The sequence below is a fragment of the Podarcis filfolensis genome (genome assembly GCF_964270895.1).
Source record: "Podarcis filfolensis genome assembly, chromosome: 8".
NCBI lineage: Eukaryota > Metazoa > Chordata > Lepidosauria > Squamata > Lacertidae > Podarcis > Podarcis filfolensis.
Window position 1 is genome coordinate 52,762,763 of NC_139611.1, and position 22,812 is coordinate 52,785,574.

The 22,812-nt window shown below is 46.3% G+C and overlaps 2 protein-coding genes across 24 annotated transcripts in view; one reads left to right on the forward strand and one right to left on the reverse strand.

Annotated features, from left to right (window-relative positions):
* Positions 1-11,137, forward strand: part of CNOT1 (CCR4-NOT transcription complex subunit 1) — a 59,963-nt gene extending 48,826 nt beyond the window's left edge. For 22 of the 23 annotated variants that reach the window (XM_083624838.1, XM_083624819.1, XM_083624836.1 and 19 more), the window contains 10 exons: positions 758-1,006; positions 1,563-1,726; positions 2,873-2,990; positions 4,267-4,368; positions 5,995-6,168; positions 7,108-7,257; positions 8,027-8,207; positions 9,096-9,228; positions 9,813-9,947; positions 10,068-11,137. In XM_083624838.1, coding sequence (XP_083480964.1) covers positions 758-1,006; positions 1,563-1,726; positions 2,873-2,990; positions 4,267-4,368; positions 5,995-6,168; positions 7,108-7,257; positions 8,027-8,207; positions 9,096-9,228; positions 9,813-9,947; positions 10,068-10,146 — 1,485 coding nt within the window. In that variant the 3' untranslated portion in view covers positions 10,147-11,137. Of the gene's footprint in view, positions 1-757; positions 1,007-1,562; positions 1,727-2,872; positions 2,991-4,266; positions 4,606-5,960; positions 6,169-7,107; positions 7,258-8,026; positions 8,208-9,095; positions 9,229-9,812; positions 9,948-10,067 lie in introns of those variants that run through there. The other variant, XR_014551011.1, reaches the window with a different exon arrangement.
* A 539-nt stretch (positions 11,138-11,676) lies between these two features.
* SETD6 (SET domain containing 6, protein lysine methyltransferase) lies at positions 11,677-22,404 on the reverse strand. The gene is made up of 9 exons (XM_083624950.1): positions 22,322-22,404; positions 22,131-22,226; positions 20,590-20,734; positions 19,801-19,942; positions 18,536-18,730; positions 17,197-17,320; positions 15,256-15,436; positions 14,542-14,684; positions 11,677-12,724 (listed from the first exon to the last, which is right to left on the reverse strand). The coding sequence occupies exons 1-9, from the start codon at positions 22,346-22,348 to the stop codon at positions 12,407-12,409; spliced, it is 1,371 nt and encodes a 456-aa protein (XP_083481076.1). The 5' UTR covers positions 22,349-22,404; the 3' UTR covers positions 11,677-12,406.
* Positions 22,405-22,812: the final 408 nt, after the last annotated feature.

A 22,812-nucleotide genomic window follows, 5' to 3' on the forward strand; every position in this document is an offset into this window, starting at 1 on the left:
GCTTCCATAGTTCCAGTCTACTCTGGAATGGTATTGCTCCTTCATATTCCAGTGTTTTGGAATGTACTCTAGAAACCTTGAGAGAAGGAGATTGTCTATTGCACTTAATTCCTGTTTTCAGTGTCACCCAGAGGGTATTCCACCTGCCATTGTTTCCTGTGGGCCAAGCTGCTCTGAGGCTTCTGCCTCACTGCACAGATGGGAAGCTGCTCCTCATGTTTTTGCTGCGTGTGTGCTTGGGTTATTGCGTACAGGTTGTTGGTTCTTTTAAGGCATTTAGAGTTTATTTCTGCTCTGCCAGTCCAGTCTAGGAAGATCAAGATGATGGCCCTGTCTGCTGCTCCAGGTGGAGGTGCTATCCCACTGGTTGGGAATGCCCTCCAGGAGAAGCAGAACAGGAATTCACAGTAAGAAATGTCCCTTTCTGCATATAGCATGCAGCATCAGTAATGCCTACATACAGAGGCAACATGGGTGTTGTGTTTACTTCCTTGCCAGCATAGTTTCCTTTTCCACCTGGTTCCTGGATGTAGATGTTACCAGTGTGGGACCTGATTACATAGAAATGATCTTATGCTACTTGGTTGGTAATGTAGGAATTGACCCTAAGAAGCATCACCAGCCTTTTCTATGCCAAACTGCAGTGTTACAGTCTAGCCCACTTGCTTTCCATCATGTCTCGATAGAACATTACTAGCTTGATTTTAGAAAAAAGAGAAGTTCTTTAGGTCTGAGTCTACCTTTCCCCCCATTACAGATGCATCAGCAAGGAATCCTGAAAACCGATGATTTGATCACACGATTCTTCCGTCTTTGCACTGAAATGTGTGTTGAGATCAGCTATCGTGCTCAAGCTGAGCAGCAGCACAACCCCGCTGCCAATCCCACCATGATCCGTGCCAAGTGTTACCACAACCTGGATGCCTTTGTGCGCCTCATTGCACTGCTGGTGAAGCACTCTGGGGAGGCCACCAACACAGTCACCAAGATCAACTTGCTCAACAAGGTTGGGAGCACCCTTCCCTGCCCCCAGTACCCATCTATCTTGAGTTTAGCTGGTTGTGAGAATGGGTAGTATATTTTAGAATTGTGATGACTGAGGCTGGTGGGAGTTGTAGTCCATGGGGCCAGGTTGGCAAAGGTTTCCTTATTAAATGAATGGGAACTGGTGCAGCATGTTTTTTTACGAACACAGTCTAGGAGTTCCATGTTTTAAAATCGTGATCCATCTATGGATGATGTTTGGCAGGTGATTGCCTCCTCTGTAAAAGGGATCCTTAGCTACATTGTAAAGAATGTCAGTGTACTATGCAGGATATACTTGGAGCACTTAGCAAAAGCATTACATAAATTCTGAATAAGGGTTTGAGATGTGCATATCTCTCGTTCACTTACATGTGAAAGGGCAGAAAACATTATTGTAAAGTTGCAGTCAAGATCTCCAGTTTGTTGTATTGTCTTCAAAAAATACTGAGTATGTGCATGAATTCCAGTTGGCATTGCAGTAATTATAAGCATACATAAAAGTTGCATTCTGAGCACATTGCCTTTTTTACCTCTAGGTTCTTGGGATAGTTGTGGGAGTCCTTTTGCAGGATCATGATGTTCGTCAAAGTGAATTCCAGCAGCTTCCCTACCACCGCATTTTCATCATGTTGCTGTTAGAATTAAATGCTCCTGAACATGTCCTGGAAACCATAAACTTTCAGACACTCACAGCCTTCTGGTAGGTATCATTTAATTGACTAGAGGACACTTTGGGTCTTTTCAAACTCTAGACTTCCGTGATTTTCATTGAGTCTACACCAGTTCACTTTAGTTAACACTAATTTTGTGTAATTTTAAATACGTTGATAGACTTGGAGTCTATTTTGGTTACTGGAATAATTGCACATTAAGAAAAATTGTGGGCATATGTGGGATTCTTTCCCTACACGGACTGTTCTCTAGTGTATGGAACCAATGCTTCTCAGCCTCTTGGTGTGGGGGAAGGGTTTTTATACTGCTCTGTCTTAATCTCTCTGGAGTCCCACATTGGGATCTGCAGCTGTGGAGCTGGATTTAGAACATTCTAGAGCTTTAGCCAGACTCAATCCCTGGTCAAGTTGGGACATTGATCCTGTGTTCCACTCAGGAGTGGTGCTATTATAGTTGTACAGACTGCCATCTGGACACCTATGGGAATTTATGGCAACTAAAACGCTCCTTTACTTTAGTGAATCTGTTGATTAAAACTGTGATTCCTATATGATACATTATTGTCTTGGATCTTAATTATGCATCTTTTACTACATTTGAATGGTTTGGGGCCACCATCATTCCTTGGAGAAATATTTGATGCACTTTTAAAATAAATGGCAAACTTACTTGTACAGTTTTATAAAATCCACAGATTTTTGGCATTAAATGCAGTGGAAGGAATAAGTTGTAGTTTGATGGCTTTGAAATTATTGGGCAGGAGACAGAGGGGCTTTACAGAAGGGCATTACAACTACCCATAGGCCACTGGGAATTCTGCCTTCAAGGCAGATGCAACCCTGGGGGTGGGCAGGGAGATTCAAATATCCTAGTATAGTGCCATAGAACAAATCATATCCTCCCCGATCATCAGCTTGAACATTTGATGTGCAGGAAGGAGCTGATAACCTGCCCTTTTCATCTGATCTGCATGAGTCAGCTGGAGGTTCACAAACACCCACTGCTGCTGGCATTTGGCCCTGTAGGGTTGGCCAAGAGTGAATGCTGGCCCTTGGTCCTTAAAAAATTTAACCACCTCTGCCTGATTTAGACTTCAAGGATGGTCTCAGTTCAATCCAGATTCTTGGCAGTGCTTTAAACAAATCTGACACAGTGTTGTATGTTTTTATTTCAGTAACACATTTCACATCCTGAGACCTACAAAAGCTCCAGGTTTTGTTTATGCTTGGCTAGAATTGATCTCCCATCGGATATTTATTGCAAGAATGCTGGCACATACACCACAGCAGAAGGTGTGGCTGCAGTTTATCTTCTGTAACTTACGAAGCTTCCAAAGGGAATAAGGATGCATCTTGGTTTGCAGGTTTTGTTTAACTAGAATGACTTTATGCCATTTAAATTTATGATATCTGCTTTTAAGGTCTTTACCATATTCCCACAACGTAGCTGCTAAGAGTTGGTTACCTGAAGAGGTCCAGAAACAGCAGGACGGATTAAAAATGGGATTTTAATCCTCATCCCTTAAAAAACCCAGCCTGGTAAAATTCAGTCTGAATACAAGAATGTTAAACCTTCACTTTTAACCCTTAAAACTGAATCATCCTTCAGTCAAATACACTGGCTGCCTTTGCATGGAACACTAGATTCAGGAGTGTGCTTTAAAGCAAACCGTGGTTAATTAAACAGGCCAACTTTATAACCTGTGGCTTGAAGTTGATTTGTTTTGAAACTTAGCAGTGTTTTAAACCTAGATTCCTATTTCACACATAACTCTTAAGTTTTGTAAAAGTGAAAACTATACCCTGCCAGCCTCCCAGCTGCGTGGGAGAAGGAAGTAGGAGAAATATGGTTATATGCTACAATTGTTATGAGCTTGATAGTGTGGTTGCAGTGGTGGTGGTGAATGAGGCTCGACATATCATGGCATGTACTGGGATTCAGTGCTTGTCTCAGTAGGATGTGATCCAGTATTATCAGCCCTTGCTTCTGAAAATGCTTGGCCCTTTAGTTGTCTCTGAGCAAACAAAGACAATGGTGCAGAGGTACATGAGCTGCAATGGACAAGTTCCCTATTTTGTTTCTAGGCAGAGGCAAGGGAGGAGGATTGTGCAGTGTAATAGAAAGAGAGGTTAAAATTATTTTCTATTTAAAATGAATATTTAAATCAGTTTACTCCAGCAGCCATAGATGTTAAACAGAAGTTTGATATAACTTGCAAGGAACCATTTGCAGCCTTGTAGGTTGTATCAAACTTCTGAGAGTCCACAGCTGCACTGTATTGGGGCAGATGTGACCAAGTCTTTCAAGTAAATCTCACTCATTCTTCCATTTCCCTTAAGTCCAGAATTCAACCTCTACAGTGCCCCTTATTGTACATAATTGGCTGGTTTCACTATGGATTTCATATTTCAGGTAGCCCTGGCAGATTAAAGAATAATGTACTATACTGCTTTGTAATATGCAAGTTGTTAGTTCTACCAACAATGTTAAGTGGGATCCAGTTCAGACATTATAGTAAATATATTAGCAAATATCACATAACTCTTATCATGTAAATTCTCTTTCCAGGGGTGGCCTATGTATGCTCAGCTGTTGATAGATCTGTTTAAATATTTGGCTCCTTTCCTGAGGAATGTGGAACTTGCCAAACCTATGCAAATTCTGTACAAGGTAAGTAGAATTTAGAATAGAGCTGAAGAGACTTTGTTACAATTCAGTGATGGTCTGGATTATTTTCCCAGCACAATTGTAGCTTCACAGTAAAGTTCAAATCATACAGCCCTTTTCCATGGGGTGTGGATGAGGAAATTGACCTGCGTGTGTAAAAAAGTGTGTCACCAACATGAAATATTTGGAAAGCTCTGATAATAGTGTTGGGTGAGATGTTTTGCATAGATTTAGCATACCGTATTTTTCGCACGATTGGACGCACCGGACCATAGGGCGCACCTAGTTTTTTGGGGGGGAAATAAAGGAAAAAAATTTTCCCTTTATTTCCCCCCCAAAAGCAGGTCAGGGAAACCGAACCAGGTCGAGGAACAGCGGGATAGTGGCGCTGCGCCTCCCTGCTGTCCCCCGAGCTTGTGGGGCTGGCTGATGTCTACCTGGCGCGCGGGGCGCTCTGATTCAGGGCGCCCCGCCCGCCGGGCGGCAGGCTGCTATCCGCAGCTTGGGGAGCCTTGCGGGGAACTCCTGCAGGGCTCCCCACCCTGCGGATGTCTGCCCGGCGCGAGGGGCACTCTGATTCAGGGCGCCCCGCCCGCCGGGCGGCAGGCTGCTATCCGCAGCTTGGGGAGCCTTGCGGGGAACTCCTGCAGGGCTCCACACTCTGCGGATGTCTGCCTGGCGCGAGGGGCGCTCTGATTCAGGGCGCCCCGCCCGCCGGGCGACAGGCTGCTATCCGCAGCTTGGGGAGCCTTGCGGGGAACTCCTGCAGGGCTCCCCACCCTGCGGATGTCTGCCCGGCGCGAGGGGCGCTCTGATTCAGGGCGCCCCGCCCGCCGGGCGGCAGGCTGCTATCCGCAGCTTGGGGAGCCTTGCGGGGAACTCCTGCAGGGCTCCCCACCCTGCGGATGTCTGCCCGGCGCGAGGGGCGCTCTGATTCAGGGCGCCCCGCCCGCCGGGCGGCAGGCTGCTATCCGCAGCGTGGGGAGCCTTGCGGGGAACTCCTGCAGGGCTCCCCACCCTGCGGATGTGTTCCCGAAGCGCCGGGCGCTCTGCTTTCAGGGCGCCCGACGCTCCGGGAAGCAGGCTGCTATCCGCAGCCTAGACATCCCTGCGGGACCTCCCGCAGGGCTGCCTAGGCTGCGGATGTGTTCCTGAAGCGCCGGGCGCTCTGCTTTCAGGGCGCCCGACGCTCCGGGAAGCAGGCTGCTATCCGCAGCCTAGACACGCTAGCGGAGCGCTAATCCCGAAGCTTGGGGCTGCGGCGCTCAGCGCGCCCCAAGCTTCTGGGTGCCGGCAAGGTCTAGACGGCTAGCGGAGATCCTTGCCGGCACCCAGAAGCTTGGGGCGCGCTGAGCTCCGCACGCCCCAAGCTTCGGGATTAATGCAGCGCCCCGCTAGCCGTGGGAGAGCTGGGTCTCCCACGGCTAGCGGATAGCTTTCTGAAGCCTTGAGAGCGAGAAGGGTCGGTGCGCACCGACCCCTCTCACTTTCCAGGCTTCAGTGAAAGCCTGCATTCGCTCCATAGGACGCACACACATTTTCACTTGCTTTTTAGGAGGGAAAAAGTGCGTCCTATGGTGCGAAAAATACGGTAGATACTTAGTTCTCTTTCCCCCCGTTTTTTTGTAGGGTACTCTGCGTGTGTTGTTGGTCCTGTTACATGACTTCCCAGAATTTCTCTGTGACTACCACTATGGTTTCTGCGATGTGATTCCTCCAAACTGTATTCAGCTAAGGAATCTGATATTGAGTGCCTTCCCACGTAATATGAGGCTTCCAGATCCCTTCACTCCCAACCTTAAGGTAATGTACAAGGCCTGATTTGTATGAGACCTCATCTGTTGAAGCACCTGAGATTGTGCAATGGTGTTGATGCTTTTGCATAAACAACTATGTCAGTAAGACCCTAGTGGGTCAGCTTGACCTGCTTTGATGAAACAGGGTAGCCAAAATAATGCCCTCCTGATGTTGGACTCCAACTCCTGTTGGCCCCAACTAGAAGGCTAGTGCTTAAAGATGACAGGAGTTGTAGTCCATCAACATCTGAAGGGCACCCCATTAGCTACCCACAGCCTTAGGGAAGCTGTTTATAACACTGAACCACCCCAGGTGATGAATGTCATTGTGAACTCCTGGTCTTGAAAAGAGCATTCTCTCCTGGAACATACACGGCAGTCATTGCTTAATAGTAACGATGCACTTGAACTCTGGCATCTGTTCCAGCATATCAGTTTGCTTATGCTACATCTATACCTGAGGCCCTCCTTTGAGTGCCACCACCACGAGAGATCCAGAGGGTGTTAACAGGAGAAGGGGCCTTTTCTGCGGTGCCTTTCTGCTTGTGGGATGCTCTCCACAGGGAAGCTCGCCTGGCACCATCATAACATATATTTAAACACCAAGCAAAACCTTTCCTCTGTAACCAGCCTTTTGACCCTTAACTATCAGTGGACTTTTAGAATTGGGCAGGATGTTTTCAATGTCTGTCCTCCCCACTGGTTTTAATATATTTAATATATTGGTGTGGGGTGGTTTTTTTGGTTGGTTGGTTGGTTGGTTGTAAGTCGCTTTGGTTTGCATTGGGCAAGATAAAGCAGCTATCACATTTAAGATCATCGTGGTGGTGGTGGTGGTGGTGGTGGTGGTGATACAAGAGTGATACTCAGCCTTCCCTGTGGACTTCAGATGGGTAACAGCTGAATGGTAGAAAATAACGTTAGGATGCTTCTGTGTGCTCGACAGGTGGACATGTTGAGTGAGATTAATATTGCTCCACGGATACTCACCAATTTCACTGGAGTGATGCCACCTCAGTTCAAGAAGGATTTGGATTCCTACCTCAAAACCCGTTCTCCAGTCACGTTCCTGTCCGACTTGCGTAGCAACTTGCAGGTGAGGGGCTTACTCAAAAATCAGATTGAGGAAGAGGTCTGGGAGTGGAGGTTAGCATGCAGTCCTGTGTCTGCTGTGTCTTTTGCTCCAAAACAGGCTTTTAGGTCCTCTGTCTAAAGCAGGGCTCATCAACCTTATTTGGGGCTGTGGGCAGTTCTGGAATTTTCAGTGTGTCTTTCTTTTACTCCTCCCCAAACAGAGATTTTCTTTACTTTTTTGTGGGGGGATATTTGGGTAAAAATCAGATCCAATAGGCTTAAAACGGATCTTCTTGAATTTGCAGAGTTTTACATGGAGTCCCTTAAAAATAACTATCAGATTGAGGCTTACAGTGGTGGACCCACAGTAAAAATCATAGATTTGGTGCTTGCCAGATGCATAGTTTAGTCATCAAAGAGAGGAAAGATCCCAGTTCAGCCCCGATCCCACTGCAGAATGTGTCATACATTAAAGAGACATAAATTAGGAAAAAATCAGTTTTACCTGGCCCTGATGGAGCTGTGGGTCTCTGTTTCGCAATTTTTTACTATATTGTAATGCGTGTATCTTTTAAAAACTAGTACCTAGTTGGGGATGGATTGTGCCGCAGCAGTGATAGAGGAGATAAGAGAAGCCTGCCTGCTGTTAAAGCTAATGGCTTTGGCAGACCTTTTAGTGAGTTATACTCTGCAGTTTAAACATTCGTAATCACATAATATATTTTCTTCACGGCTCTTTGTCTCGGAGGTCCAAGGCAGTGATTTTGCCTCTTTTATGTTCACCCCACTAGGTATCAAATGAGCCTGGCAATCGCTACAATATCCAGCTGATAAATGCCCTGGTGCTGTATGTAGGTACTCAAGCTATTGCACATATTCACAACAAAGGCAGCACTCCTTCCATGAGCACCATCACCCACTCGGCTCACATGGATATCTTCCAGAATCTTGCTGTTGACCTGGACACAGAAGGTAAAAAAGGAAGCTTGATAGTACTTCAAATCAGCTAGCCTAATGTTAAATCAGATGCAAGAAGTTTATCTCTAGGTCTTTGGCTGTGGGGGGAAAAGAGCCTGGGAAATCAACCTGGTGAGGTCAGACATAAATACTGTATAATTGATAATGTGCTAGCCTTACAATTGATACTGGACTTCAGAGGCTAGCTGATAATTGCAGGTATTGGCGTTCTATGACAGAATCAATCCTGCATCTCACTATTTACATGGATAATACTTTGCTTTAATTTGGCCAGATTGTACCCTAAAATATTGTTAGATTTTAGAAATTATGTTTAAAATATTCCACAACTAATATATAGAAAGGGTTTATTTAGTTCCATCTAAGTGGTGGGGAACTTCTAGCCCAAGGGCCAAATGTGGTCCTCCAGACCTCATCATTCCCCACCCCCAGCCCAGGCCATGACCCACACTCTCCTTGGTTGAGTTTGCCAGCTTGGAATGTGTCTGTGAACTGTGATGATGCCTCTCGCTTGGCTGTATGGAGAACAGAAGTTAGTTGTATGTATCTGTAGAAACCGGTTACTTTTACATAGCTAGAATGCAGCTTAATGTCAAATCAGTTGCTTTTGCTTCTGATCCCACCCCTGGCATGTGGCCTCCAGGCTGCAAAATGTTGCCCCTGCCCCTTGTGTAAGCCAACAGGTTTATGAAAATGAATTACAAACTAGGAAACTTTGAGAAGTGAGCCTGGGAAATTCATGTCAACTGGTGGCAGCACCCATTTAATGAACCTTCCCGGCTTTCGGACATAACTCTTGGAACTAACAAATTAGCCAGGCAAGGACTGTTGATTTCCTTTGTGTTTAAGAGAATCTAACTATTTACCTTTTTTGTGTTCCAGGTCGGTACCTCTTCCTAAATGCAATTGCCAATCAGTTACGGTACCCAAACAGTCATACTCACTATTTCAGCTGCACCATGCTTTACCTATTTGCAGAGGCCAACACTGAAGCCATTCAAGAACAAATCACCAGGTAAGAGATCTGAGGAGTCTAAAACAATCCCTACATTGCCTAGTTCTCACAAAAGAGCCAATGAGGAACTGGGGAGAAGCTTCAGGAGCTAACACTTAGTTGGTCCACTGCTATCTGAAGCTGTCCTGCCCAGCAACCAGGAAGAAAGTGTCCTGTCCCCATTGCAGCAGTAGCAAGTCACTGCTGGCAATGTAACAAACACTCTAAGCTTTGCCCCTCTTATCCACATATAGAGTAGGACTTCCAGTGTTGATTAGAGGGTTCACATGGTTTGAAAGGCAGCTGTTGAGGTGGTTGCAGATTCCATACAAGGATCCTTTTCTGGATGAAGGAGCATTCATCCCCACAAATCTGCAGCTAGAGTCTGCAGTGGTGAAGCCTAGAATCAGGTTTCCCACTCTCACATTATATTGAGAAGCAAAGTCTTCCACATTCTGAAAGCAGCATAGTGCTAATTAATGTTGCCAGACGCAATCCCATGAGGGTACCTATTCTCAGCGGGACCTTGATATTCCTGCATCATGTCTTTCATACTGGCACGCAGTGTGACTTTCCCCATGCCTTAATCTGTTTCTCTTTTACAGAGTTCTGCTAGAACGACTGATTGTAAATAGGCCTCACCCATGGGGTCTCCTTATTACCTTCATCGAGCTGATTAAAAACCCAGCATTTAAGTTCTGGAATCACGAGTTTGTCCATTGTGCTCCAGAAATTGAAAAGTGAGTAATTTTAAACAGTTAGTTGTTCAGTGTATTTGGGGGACTCAGTCCTAGGAACTCTGGTACTTGCAGAGGAGAGGAAGTTGTGTCTTGAAATAAAGTTTATTCTCCTTGTTGTAGGTTGTTCCAGTCTGTTGCGCAATGTTGTATGGGGCAAAAACAGGCACAACAAGTAATGGAAGGAACTGGAGCTAGTTAGAGAAAGCAACCACCCTGGAAATTGTGCCAGCCTGGAGATCTCCATCCCATCAAGCTGACAGAATAATGTGTGTGGGTCTAGCCAGACCTTGGAGGCTGCCTCTCCCTCCCCCATGTTGGGCTTACATCACAGATCTTTGTGTGAGAAATCTCCTCCTCTGTGGGCATGTTCCAAAGTTTTAAAAACAAAAGTTTTGACTCTTGGCCAAAATTCAGAAGATGCTGTGAATATAATTTCAAACTATTGTAAATACACAGAACAGAAATATTTGTCTGAACTTTGGGTTTGTGCGAATTGTGTTTCAAGAGAGGCACATACTGTGTGCCTGACCAGCCTGTAATAGAAGTGGTGGCTGCTGATGCCAAGTGTTTTGTCTGGGGCAGATCTGCTCTCCTGACATTCCCAGACTCCCAAAGAATATGGAAAAGCCAGTTTAAATATTATGTAACTTATTTTTCTTGTGGGTGGGAGACCTGTAAATCACAAAGTTGTCAAAGAGGGGGGAAATGGATGCATTGGAGCACAGGATCCTACAGTATATGGGGGACTGGGTGGGGGAAAGTTAGGATTAGGGTCCAGTATATTGCTTTTCCCAGTATCAAATGCTGCCAGCAAGAGGCACGAACGTTGGCGCAGAGGACTTCCTTTGTTTTGATTGGCAAAGATATACTTTGGGCCCTTTGGGAGAGGGCTAGTGGGTTTAGCAAAGGAAACAAGAGACCAGGCCTGTAGATTTTCTTTCTTGACACTTGTAAATTTTGGGATGGGGAGGATGTGAATCTGTTAACTGCTCCCCTGTGGCCACAAAGTTTGAGTTTGTAAAAAGAACAAAAAGGACCAATACAGCCCATTTTGTAAGGATTTTGAATGTTTTGTAAATGTATTGGTCCACGTGTTGTATTTTGTAGCCTTTCTAGTTCTCTTGGGCTTTAGTTCTCCCACTTCTTGTATGTATGCATTCTGTAGTTAAACATTAAAGTCATGAAAAGCAGCACATGTCCATGTTTTCTCATCATCTATGACGAATGTTGTTAATGTTCTTCACTGCTTATATTTTCAACATAAATCTAATTCCTTTTTAGACTATCAAGGTGCAGTACATCAATCTAATATATTGCTACTTTAATTAACAATGTTTAACTGCTATCTTAAGAGGATAAAATTGAGGCATCAGTAAAATGTAAGCAAGAATCCTATTCTTGCTGATTCCCTGGGCAGTTAAGTGGGCTTCCAATAAGGGGAGTTTAAAAAAACAACCTAGGAGCTTTCACTTAGTGCACATGTTCAGGCCTAGAGATGGTACCTCCAGGTGAGCAACCAAAGGGCCAGAGCAGGATGTACACTAGGAGGTGGCCCTTCTACCTTCAGATGGCATGAACTAGGGTTCAAAACGAATAGTCCTGGTGCTGCAGTCACCATCGAGGATTTACGGGGGAGAGAATACTCTGTAAACAGAACTGTCCAGTACACCATTTGACCCCATTCATCCTTAACTCCTCAAAGTGTCCATTAAGGTGGCAATAACACAGGTTTCTCACTTATCAATACAAATAAATTTTATTGTTTAAACTCCAAGTCTAGTCAAACTATACATCGATGCAACTCATCTGGCCAGAGGTGAGATGGGAAGAAGGTTGGAAAAAGTAAAAGATGCTACAAAGGCATTCAAAATGTAAATATAATAATAATAGACTTAACAATGAAAATGTTTTTAGGAACATTTTTTCAACTTCAAAGAAGCATGAAAACTCCCAGGGATGAGGAAGAGCATCTAGACAGTAAGCAAGTGAAACATGTTAATCTTTGTTCAGCAGCGCAGACATCTGCACCTAGAGTGCTAGATCTGATCACAGTCCTTCGGGAGAGGGGGACATCCCATATGACTAAATGCCCTATTTACTGGGTCTCACTGGTGTTGTAAACTTGGCCATCTTACCAGCTGATTTAATGTACAGGGGGTCCTAAGAGGTGGGGAAACTGGCTTTCCAGGTGTCCTTTGACTCCAACTTCCATTAGTCTCAGCTGGCATGGCCTGGCCCATAATGGTCAGGGATGATTGGAGTTGTCCAAACGCATCTACAGAAACACAGATTCCCCAGCTGTGTCAATTCTGTGCTGTGTAAATTGGTAGCTTTGCTACCTGTGGATGTAATTGATACTCACAGAAACACATTTTTATATAAAAATAAATGCCTCTACCTTTATAGAAACCTTTAGCTAAGCCTCCCAGGCCAACAGCACTTGCCTTCCTCAGCTGCAGCTAGCTTGCTAGCTCCAGCAACTGGTGCAAAATCATCTTCTGGCCATAACGCACTTGCAGGGCAAACTTCTCCCGGCAGCTTAGTTTTGAATAAGCTTGAGGGTCTCTGAGCACTTCTTCCTCTGCTTTTAAGTCTGAGCTGTATGACTTCAGGGTTAGCAGTGTAGCATCAAAGAGCAGCTTTTTCCAGGAGGCTTCAAGCCTTGGTATTGTAGTATTTGAGAGCATCAGGAACATAGCACCATCCTCGCCTGCTTTGGGTTCCTGGGTCTCTTGCTCCTTAAACTCCTTGAACTCATCTGCAGACATAGTCAGCACCTACAGCCACAAAGAACTGGGATTATTGAGAGCTACCTTCTTGGTCTCTTAAGTAACTTCAAGGCATCAACAGCCCCACAGATGTCGGTAAACATTCTCCAAAAGGGATCCTGCTGTTGCTTCTCAGGATTTAAAACTATGGACCTTCCCCTCTCCCAAGTTAAGTTACATTCTGGAAGAGATTCATAATATAATGAAGTAAATTTGTGAGAGCATCTTGCAAAACATAAAAATTAGATGGATACGACGTTTACATAATGGGGCGGGGGAATACTTGCTAGTTTCCATAGGCAGAATTTGGAGGAACAGCAGACACAAGTTGTTCAAAACGTTTTGATATTAAGTTTTCATTGAGACAACTGGAACAGGCAGCAAGAAATATAAATGTGTATAAAGGCATACAACATTTAATCCATGTATGTAACTTGGTTAGTGATTATGTTCAAAGCAAAATAAATTACAGTGGTACCTTGGTACTTGAACAGCTTGGCTCCCAAACGCCGCAAACCCAGAAGTAAGTGTTCCGGTTTGCAAACATTTTTCGGAAGCCAAACGTCCGACACAGCTTCCACTTGAGTGCAGGAAGCTCCTGCAGCCAATCAGAAGCCGTGCCTTTGTTTTTGAACGGTTTCGGGAGTGGAACTGACTCCTGGAATGGATTAAGTTTGAGAACCAAGGCACCACTGTATATATTAGTACTAAAACTGTCCTTTGACAAGCACCTGCAGGAAATTTGGCAGACCATTTAGAGCTCAAGGTCAGTGAGGCTGTTGGCCCCCAAAAGCCACAGAGAAAGAAGTCCCAAGGGATGGAAGCAGAATCTCTCTAGCCACATTTCTCCCTTTCCTGGGAACAATAACAGCACCACAGAAGATACGTCATTGCCACACAGCATAAAAAGTTCAGACCTTCCCCATTCATTCCACTACAGAATATACCGCTGATTACAGGGGTACAAGGGGTGCTTGCATAAAGAGAGAACGTGGTGGAAGCTGCCTGGGACTTCAGCAGAAAGCAACAACTTAAGGAGTCTCAGTGGAAGAATTTGCACGCCATGTAGCAGAACTCGTGAGAGGTGGAATGAAGGCTGCTTCCTACATTTTCTAAATCCTGTCCATTAAAATAGACAGCAGTAGCAGGCCAAGAGTACATGTGCACATCTTCACTCTGGTCCAGCAAGTGAGCCAGTCCCTGGAGTAAAGAAGCACATTTGCCCAACTAATAGCTTCTCCATTGCTGGCTGTGCCTTTCCTTAGGAGGCATTCCAGAACCCAGGGATTAGGGGGGCTTGCACAAAAACATCAAAGCACACAGACAGCCCACAGAGCGACATCTGTAATGGGCAATGCCTCCAGTGGAGACAAGCCCTGGAAAGACTTCAAAATGACCAGTGCATTGTGACAGGTGAGTTTTTGTGCTGCCTCCAGCAAAAAACAAAGCACAGCTGCCCCCTCCCTTGCAATCTATAGACTGACAGAGGAATTTGCTCCTTACCCAGCCAGCTAAGACTGAAGCACTCTTCTCCTATTCTGGGGCTGCAATGCCCAGGTGCCAAAGTGGCATAAGCAAGCCCCCAAGCAACCTCAAGCCTCCCTTCCTGCTACTGGAAGAAGCCTTCACAAGTCGCACCTCCACTGATCAACAGAGAGGAGTTGTCCTCCCTCCATCTAAACTGAAAGAATCTTCAGATTAAGTCCAACATGCCACCCCTGTAAAGTAAAACTCTGTCAACTACTTAAGTAATCCTAGCAAGCATGTACGGGAGTAAAATGGCCTCCCAGGAGTCTAATGGCGCAGCAACCAGCCAGAGCCCTTACCTTCAATGCCATGGCCAGCTCTTCTTCAGTTAAGACTCTCTCCCAGCCAATCACAAAAGCCCCTTCCTCACCCACCATCTCCATCTGGCAGAGGAAGTCCCATTGCTCCAAGACCAGCTGCCGTTGAGCTTCTGTCTTTGTAGCTGGTGGAGGGAGACAAAAGCAGCAGGTGCAGGTTCAACAGGCAGCAGAGGGAGCATTGGCTTCAGTCAAAAGCAGAAGTGCATAATTTCGTCTAATCCAGTGTAGTGCCGCAGCTAACAGTGCCTGGCAGGGGCCAGAGAGGCCCAGCTTCAAGTCCTCACTCAGTCCCAACAAGACTTTGGACCACATACTCAGCCTAACTTGTCCCACAGAGTTGTGAAGGGGGGGGGGGAGGAGACAGAGGGAGAGGGTGAAAACCTTGAATGCCATCCAGAGCATCATGGAGGAAAGTTCCATGCCTTCAGATTATTTTGTTTTAAATTGGCATTATGACCCAGGAGGCGTTATGCAAGATTGGGAAGCAAAGTAATCAAGCTGTTCTGTTCTGGATGCCACCAGCAGCTGCAGAAGTCACATACAAACACCTGTATTTAAATGCAGCCTCCGCCTGTTAAAAACACAGCTGGAAAAAGCAACACAAGGTGACAGACAGATGGATTTTCAGATATCCTCTTACTCTGCTGATTTATGTTTCTTTTTTAAAAAAGTGTCTCCTGGCCAGCCTCTTGCCTTGCAGTGCTGCTTTGCATAGTGTCAGCATCTGGATGTCAGCAGCATCGTTTGTGTTGCCCGAATACGGTTCAGCAAAGCCATACATGTGGAGGAGCTGCCAGTTTGCCATCTCCCCATAAGTGTTGAAGATCTCTTGGCCTTTGCAGATGGACTGAGTTGCAACCATTTTCAATACCTCCTGCAGACAAAAGAGGGAAGTAAAACTTGACAGATCCTGTCCAGTCCTGAGAATCTCCCAAGAAAAAGTTTTCCTCTGCCCCACTCATCTCCTGCAGTTTTCTCCACTCCTGCAATGTGTGCAACAGATGAGGAATAACAAAAGGGATGCAGTTGGAGGAGGAAGACAGAAGGTAGAGTAGCAGGCGTCTTCCCTGTTTTTCACTCTTAGGAAGCATTGGCTTACACTCCCAAGCATTCCCCTGAAATGCACCAAATTTGCTGTGAATGCTCTTCAGAGACAGGAGAAAATTCTGGAGAGGGATGGAAGAAAGCAGAGCCTCCCACCCATCTGCTGCCGAGAAAGGACACTGTGGAAAGGCTGCATGAGGGATGGGGGAGCTTTTTAGCTCAATGGGCCAAACTGTTCTCTCTCCAACCCCTTTTGGGCCTGGCAACCCCATGGCATCACAGGAGTCTTCAGAAGTCCTTCTCAAAGCTCTATTTCATGCAGCACTTTGAAATAGGCTTTGTAGGCCCTGTCAACCAGCTGATCAGTAGTGCCTGCAAAGTCCCTTTTGGCTGAACCAGATAGGTGAGACCCATGCATTCCCAAATACAGCTGCTTGCAAAGTGATGAAAACAGAATCCAAGCACCAAAAATCAAGGGTGCGCCTGAGATCTGAATCAAGGGTGTGCCTTTTTGCCCAACAACAGACCTGTAAATTTTTTCATTAAGATTTTTTACAGGTTTGATTTCAGGGACTGTGATGAGGGGAACAAGAAACAACAGCTTCTTACTCAAGCAGTCCCTCTCACTCAGCAATCTAGGAAGGGATTTTCTCAAGTCCAGGAAAAGCAATTGCATGACCTGATGTCAGTCATGTTGCTGCCGCCCAAGAATTCCTACTGGTACTTGGGAGCTAGAGAAAATGTACTTGGTTTAATTTCCTGCATTTCAGCAAAGATCAGCTCTCCAAACAGCTTCAATTTAAATTCCACAAGGTACAATGTAAGGAGGAGGGAGGAGAAGAGAACAAAGTTCCAAAGGGGGCAGAGATTCTGTCTACACAACTCCTACTCTTTCTCCTTTCCTTTCATCCTTGGCTCTCCACAGTGACATATTTCACTGATTAACCAAACAGGAGAAGCAGCTAAGTTACAATTAGCTGAAGCTATGGGCTAAGCATCCCCATTATGCCGAAGGACACAGAAAGGGCACACATAGATCTGAACCTTCTTCACCAGTCTTCCAAAGACAATCACAACAAATAATTCCTACCACAGAATGGAATGACACCTTGGTCATTTTCTTATGGCAGGAATTCTTATTCTGCATCACAGTGAGTCTCCCCTGAGCAAGAAATGAACCATCTGAGCCTTCCAGTACTGGGAGAAAACTCCACACATTCCTCAAGGCAAAAGGAAGATGGGCAGAGTTGACAGAAGACTCTCTTTCTCCAGGCAAAAATCCCAGCAGGTCAAGCAGCTACAGATGGCATATCCTGCTTTTCCTTATGGAAGCAGAAACTGCTGCAAGAAGGAATTGTTCCTTTGGCCACTGCAGAGCTGCATCGAGGACGAAGAGTCCTCTGGTCTGAACAAGTCATAACACACATGATGGGAACTGTGACTCAGACATCCAGGAAAAAACCACCTGGCCCTTTGAAAATTCACACCTCAGGGAATAGATCTGAAAGACTGGGGGAGGTTGGCGTGTACACACACACACACACACACACACAGGCTTAACTGCATCTAAGCTCTGTATGCTCTGCTCACCGGTGAATATTCCAAGTTGGCATTGTGGTCAGCCACGTGATTCAAGAGATCTGCCATGGGCACCATCACTGGGGGATTGGGCTCCTCCTCATCTTCCTCTTCTTCATCCAAAGGCTCCTGGAAACTAGTGGGGAACAAAGCAGGGAGATACTAGACCGAGGCAGCTTTAAGTACAGCCAAATCATGCTGAGGTTGGTGAGAAGGAGAGATGTACATGGCTCTGAAAATGGCTACTAGTTTAGAAACTGCAACACACAATCCAAGAACTGCCCCTGAACTCAATCTGAGCTTTACTTTAAAGAGCCACATCTAGGGTGCCCAAGCAGCATAGAACAGTCTTTTTCAACCTTAAGTCCCCAAATGTGGTTGGACTAAAAACCCCATCATCCCTAGTGAGAAGGACCAGCAGTCAGGGATAATAGGAGTTATGGTCCAACCACATCTGGGGACCCAAGGTCGAGAAAGGCTGTTCTAGGCTGCTTGGGCACCCTAGATGAGGCTCTTTAAATTCAAGCTCTAGGAGCTGCAGGACATTACAGTTAAAAAGTGGAGCATCTTTCTTCAGTAAAACCTAAGTCTGCTACTCTAACATGCATTATTTGTTCATTTGTATATTACTGCCTCAACATACCAGTTTACATGCACGCTCAACTGTAAAGACAGTCACTAGAGCAGAGATGCAGAACCATTTCCAGTCTGAGGGCCGCATTCTCTACAGGTGCAACCTAGGAGGGGCCAGAGGCAAAGGAAGGCAGAGCGAAGGATGGAAAGCTTAACTTCCCACAGGAGGCTCGTTTCTACACATGCTACCTCAAACCCCGTCCTTCATCCAAGCAAGCAAGAAGCATTATCAGAGTTCAAAGACACATTCCAGTCAGGCAAAAACATTCAAATAAGATGTAAAGCAGGGCTACTGATAGGCACAGCCTGGGGAAGAGTGCCAAGGGCCAGCAGAGGGCCAGGTAGGCACATTTGGCCTCTGGGCCTGTGGTTCCCCATCCCTGCTGTGGTTTATGCAAGGAAAGTTCCAACTGTCCAAGGCCAGAGATGTGGAAAGGAAGAGAGGCACAGCAGTGACACTTCTCTTCTTTGTTGATAGGCAACTTTTGCTTTTCTGCCTTCTCAGTTCACCAAAAACTGAACCCCATCTGGGACTCCTCTTATCAACTCACTTCCTGCATATATTTAGTTTCTCAACCTGACTGTTTCTCAGGTGCCCTCTCTTGAAACTCCAAACCACAGTGTCCCAGATGGAAGACAACAGTACACAACCTGCTCGCCCCTCGGCAGTTTAGAGAGTGACCACTCATGGCTCCCACCTTTCCTCTCTCTCTCTCACCTGTATGCCATGACAAAGGCCACCAGCTTCTTGTAGAGCTCCAGAGTGTGCACCTCAGGGTCAAATATATCTGGGTGGGCCTTCAGGAAAGGCAGGATGATGGTGGAATACTCTGTCTGGATATTGGCCAAGTCCTTGTCCACAGCTTCTGGAATCCCTGTTCCTTGCAGAAGTCTCATCTGCTCTTCTTTACTCCTGTACAAAACAGCAAGCAGAAGGTGCAGTTTCTTTCTTTAAGCAAGAAGCCAAGTAAGTAAACAATCAAAATGGTTCCTGTACAGCAGGCTACACTCTCTTGGCCAGAAAGCAGCAAGGCACTACAAACCAGTTGCAGAAGTGGCACCCAAGCAGAAAGTGGATGGAACATCCACTTTCTTTCTCCCTCTTCACTCCATCCATTCTCTCATGAATGCATGCACACACACACAAACCCCCACACCAAGCACCCTCTATCTCCTTCATCCATAGCCCCATCTTCTCTTCCTCTCCAGACTGGGTGGATTAGCTGTGCTGAAGAAAGTAAAGTCCCCCAGATTGCTCACTTGGGCTGAACAGTATTGACAAGCTGGCTACTTCCTCATCTGAGATCTAGCTATCACCTTGGTATCTGAAAGATCCAATATGTATTCTCAAACCATTCTAGTTTTCCTAATCCGAGACTAGAGAGTGGTTTCTGCATTCTATGCACCTCCCTCACCAAAACACCCTTTCATTATACTACTCTCTACATCACTCCCCCCACCCCATCATAAAAAGAAGCACTTATTAACACCAGCTTAATATTTGATTCTCAAGTGACTGTTGTTTAGATGACCCACTCTCAAGTGTTTTTAAACCTATTCTTAAGAAAGTGTGAACAAAGAGGTGGAGGTGGGTAGACACAAACCTGTCACCATTATCATCCAGAAATAAATTAGCCTCTCAATCAAACATCTCAAGCACCACCAAGCTGGTAACACCAGTGTCAAAAGTCTTTGATTTTTTCCTATTGAAGAAACTACAGTGCCCGCCTGCATCTTCTGGCATAACAAGGGGGAATGAAAAGCCCTAGGACTGGAGTCATGAAGATATGCTCCAGCACAAGCACCTGACCATGCCCAGCCCAGCCTCATTTTCTGAGCTACTGCAAGCATGCTTCACAAGCATCCTTGAGGTGGTTGACTCTGCTCTGGACTCCAAATTTGTTTGGTGAAGATGTACTGCAACTGATTTACCGGAGGAAGCTGGGCGCTGGCAGAACACAGCCAAACAGCCTCCCCTCTTACCAAAACATGGGGTGATCCAGACCGCTGAAGTTAGGCCACAATGACAAATAAGGCCCCCAACGAGAATCACTGGCTGTGGACTCATGAAGCAAAGAAAGCAGGAGCGGAACCCAGCCGGACTGACTCTCCAGAGAGGCTTGCGCTATTAAAGGTAAATAAAATAGAGTGTAAGAACGCCAGAACTATTATCTGTTAAAAGAGCAAACCAAATCAGCCAGAAACCTACGTCCATAGTTGAGAACACAACTCTCCAATCTCACTCAAGGATGACACATTTTGGTGCATTCTGAAGAATCTGGAAGCTTACTGAGGAGCTTTCTGTTTCCTCCACCCCTTTTACAAGTATCAACATGCACATTCTCTTTGTAGGACAATAGCACACTCTATATCAGCCTTCCATCAACCTGGTGCCCTCCAGCTGTTGGACTATAATTCCTATCATTACCATGACTGGCTGTCAATACTGTACACCATAGGTCAGCAATCTGGGGTCCTCTGCCTCCTTTAGCACAACCAGACACATGCAGAGAATATGGATATATTAATAGAGGGTACTGTGTGTGTGCATATGTACTATGCCAAGTGGGGCTGGTGGGAGTTATAGTCCAATAGCATCTGGAGGACACCTGCTTAGCAAAGGCTATTCTATATGATAGAAAGCACACTGATGCTGGTTGGGGCTGAGAGTTGTAATTCAAAACAGCTGGAGGGCACCTGGTTGGACAGGTTGCCCAATGAACATGAAGCTTTTAATGAAGCTACAGAATCCCCCAAAAACCATTCCTGTACCTTTCTCTAGTAGGGAAGAAAGGGGGCTTGTGTACTGCGAAAGGACTGCTGTTCTTGGGATGGTGAAAAGGACTTCTCCTGCCTCAATGTCTTCCCTGGCCACCATGCCATAATCAGCTACTGTGCCCTCTCTGCTCACACTGACCTACAACACAGGAAAAGAAAGTTTTTTCTCAAACTCCAAAAGGTTGCTTTTTTTACTACAACCCTTAGTTACAGGTCCCTGGTTAGCATCACAAAAGCCAACCCTTAATAGATTAATTACCCTTTTGTACTCACAAGTGTAACCGGGAGTCCTTGGAGCCTGATCTTTATTGTTGCAACAAGACTTCCTACTACCACAAAGATGAAGCCCATGAAGTTTCCCATAATACATCAAGATGCATCATCAAGACATAGATATGTCACAGAAAAGGTGTGGTCTCAGGTAGAAGCTGAGATCCAGGCATGCCCCTGTCACTCAAATACAGTCTTTCACACTTCATCACAGTACAAAGGAAAGCATTTACAGTTCCCTGATCCCCGAGTCAAGTCAAACCCTTTTTCTTGTCTGGGCTATCACCAGCCATGACTCCTTAGGAAGGCCCTGCAGATGGACTGGGACTGTACACCTTGGGGATTACAGTGGGCTCTCTCACTCCACCCCTTATACCTCACTTCCCTGGGTCCTAAATGCCATTGGAACTGAGAAGATTAATACAAGTGGCTTCTTATGAATTTCTGAAGTTTTCCCACTCAGCCAGTACATAGATACATTTATCAGTGAATTGCTATTTTCCTTTGTTGGAGACCTGGGGTCCAGTGAGGAGTCAGAGGCTCCTGAGCTGAGCTTTCCTTGCAGATGCAATGCCTTTGCAGATATGTTGCTGTTATTTTCTCGTTTGGGGGGGTCACTCTCCCCCCCTTCCAATTTCCCGGCAACACAAGCCAAGTGACTAAAGAGTGATACAGCCATTTTCTAATTATTTTAGCTCCCCCAGAGTGGCAATATTAACTCACCATTAGCAGCTGTTAGAATGGAAGCAGGAAAAGGAGCGAGACTAGATTAATGCCGAGTAAAATGGTGCTTATTGATGCATGTGAAGTAACAAGATTAAAGTTACTACAGGTCTGGAAACTCCACATTTTCATTATCTTATTCATGCTGGTTCCTGTTGTTTGCTGCTGCCAGGTTCCTTTGGATGCATGTTTTTGTTTTAAAGCATTTTATTATTAGGCCAGGTGCATATTTACTGCTACAAGTTTCATTTCGGCTTGAATTTTCCGGGTGGTTCTGCACTACCTTCCGCTCCTTTACTGCTGGGAACCGCACCTCCTCCCCCTGTGTTGTGTGAGCCGCCTGGGAGTAGGAGTCACCCGCAAAGGCAGGTGAAATTCAAAGGGAATTTGAATGAACGAACAGCGGCCTCCCCTTAACACCTGGCCACGGGGCCTCGGCAAGGAAGCCTCTTGCTTTTCCCTGGGGGAGGGGAATGGAGGGGCCTTTCCCCCTCGGCCAGTCTCTCCCCTTCGGGCCCGCGGAAGCCCCTGGCGGGCCGTACCTTAGCGCTCAGCTCCAGGCCCGCGTCGGCGCACCAGCCCAGGAAGGCGGAGAGGGCGTCCGATTCACTCACCGCCGCCTCCTCCTCCTCCTCCACCTGCGGAGCACAGAGAGAAAGAGAGAGCGGGGTGCTGAGGCCTCCCCGTCGCCCACTAGCCGCCCCTCAGGCCGCGTTCCGGCCGCCAAACCCACCTTGGCGTACTTGGCCGCTTTCGCCATGCTGGACGCACCCGGAACTACGAATGTCCGGGTGTGCCTGCGCGCGGGGAAAAGGCTCGTCTGACACTACGGGGCGGAGCCTCAAAACCCCGCCCAGGAGGGAGGGGCTATTTCGCGGTACCCAGCGAACGTCCCTGAAGCTGCCTGGCAACTAGGCAGCCGCTCGCTCTCCTCCGTGCCCTCGTAGCAGGGAGTTCCGCTGGCCGCCCCGTTATTTTTTAAGATATCGTTACAAAGCCGCTTTTAGCAACCACGGGCAGTGCGCCAAAGAGCCCTGGGGCGCTTCGCTCCGTCTTCTGCCCCAGCTGGGCTGCTGCTGCTCCTCTTCCTCAGGGCCTCCGACGGAGCTCTCGGTTCTTTCCAAAAGTTAAGCACTTGTGCAAGTGCCAGTAAGTTCTTTCGATACATGCGGGAACCAACTCTAGTAATATGTGCAAGGCGGACTGGAGTCAAATATGCTTTTT

Coding starts and splice junctions, on each gene's coding strand:
- SETD6 (XM_083624950.1), bottom strand. CDS start 22,348: ATGGCGAAAGCGGCCAAGTACGCCAAG. Junction 20,735..22,130: donor GCCTGGAGCTGAGCGCTAAG/GTACGGCCCGCC, acceptor CCTGTGTTGTAG/GTCAGTGTGAGCAGAGAGGG. Junction 14,685..15,255: donor ATGCAAAGCAGCACTGCAAG/GCAAGAGGCTGG, acceptor TCCCTCCACCAG/CTACAAAGACAGAAGCTCAA.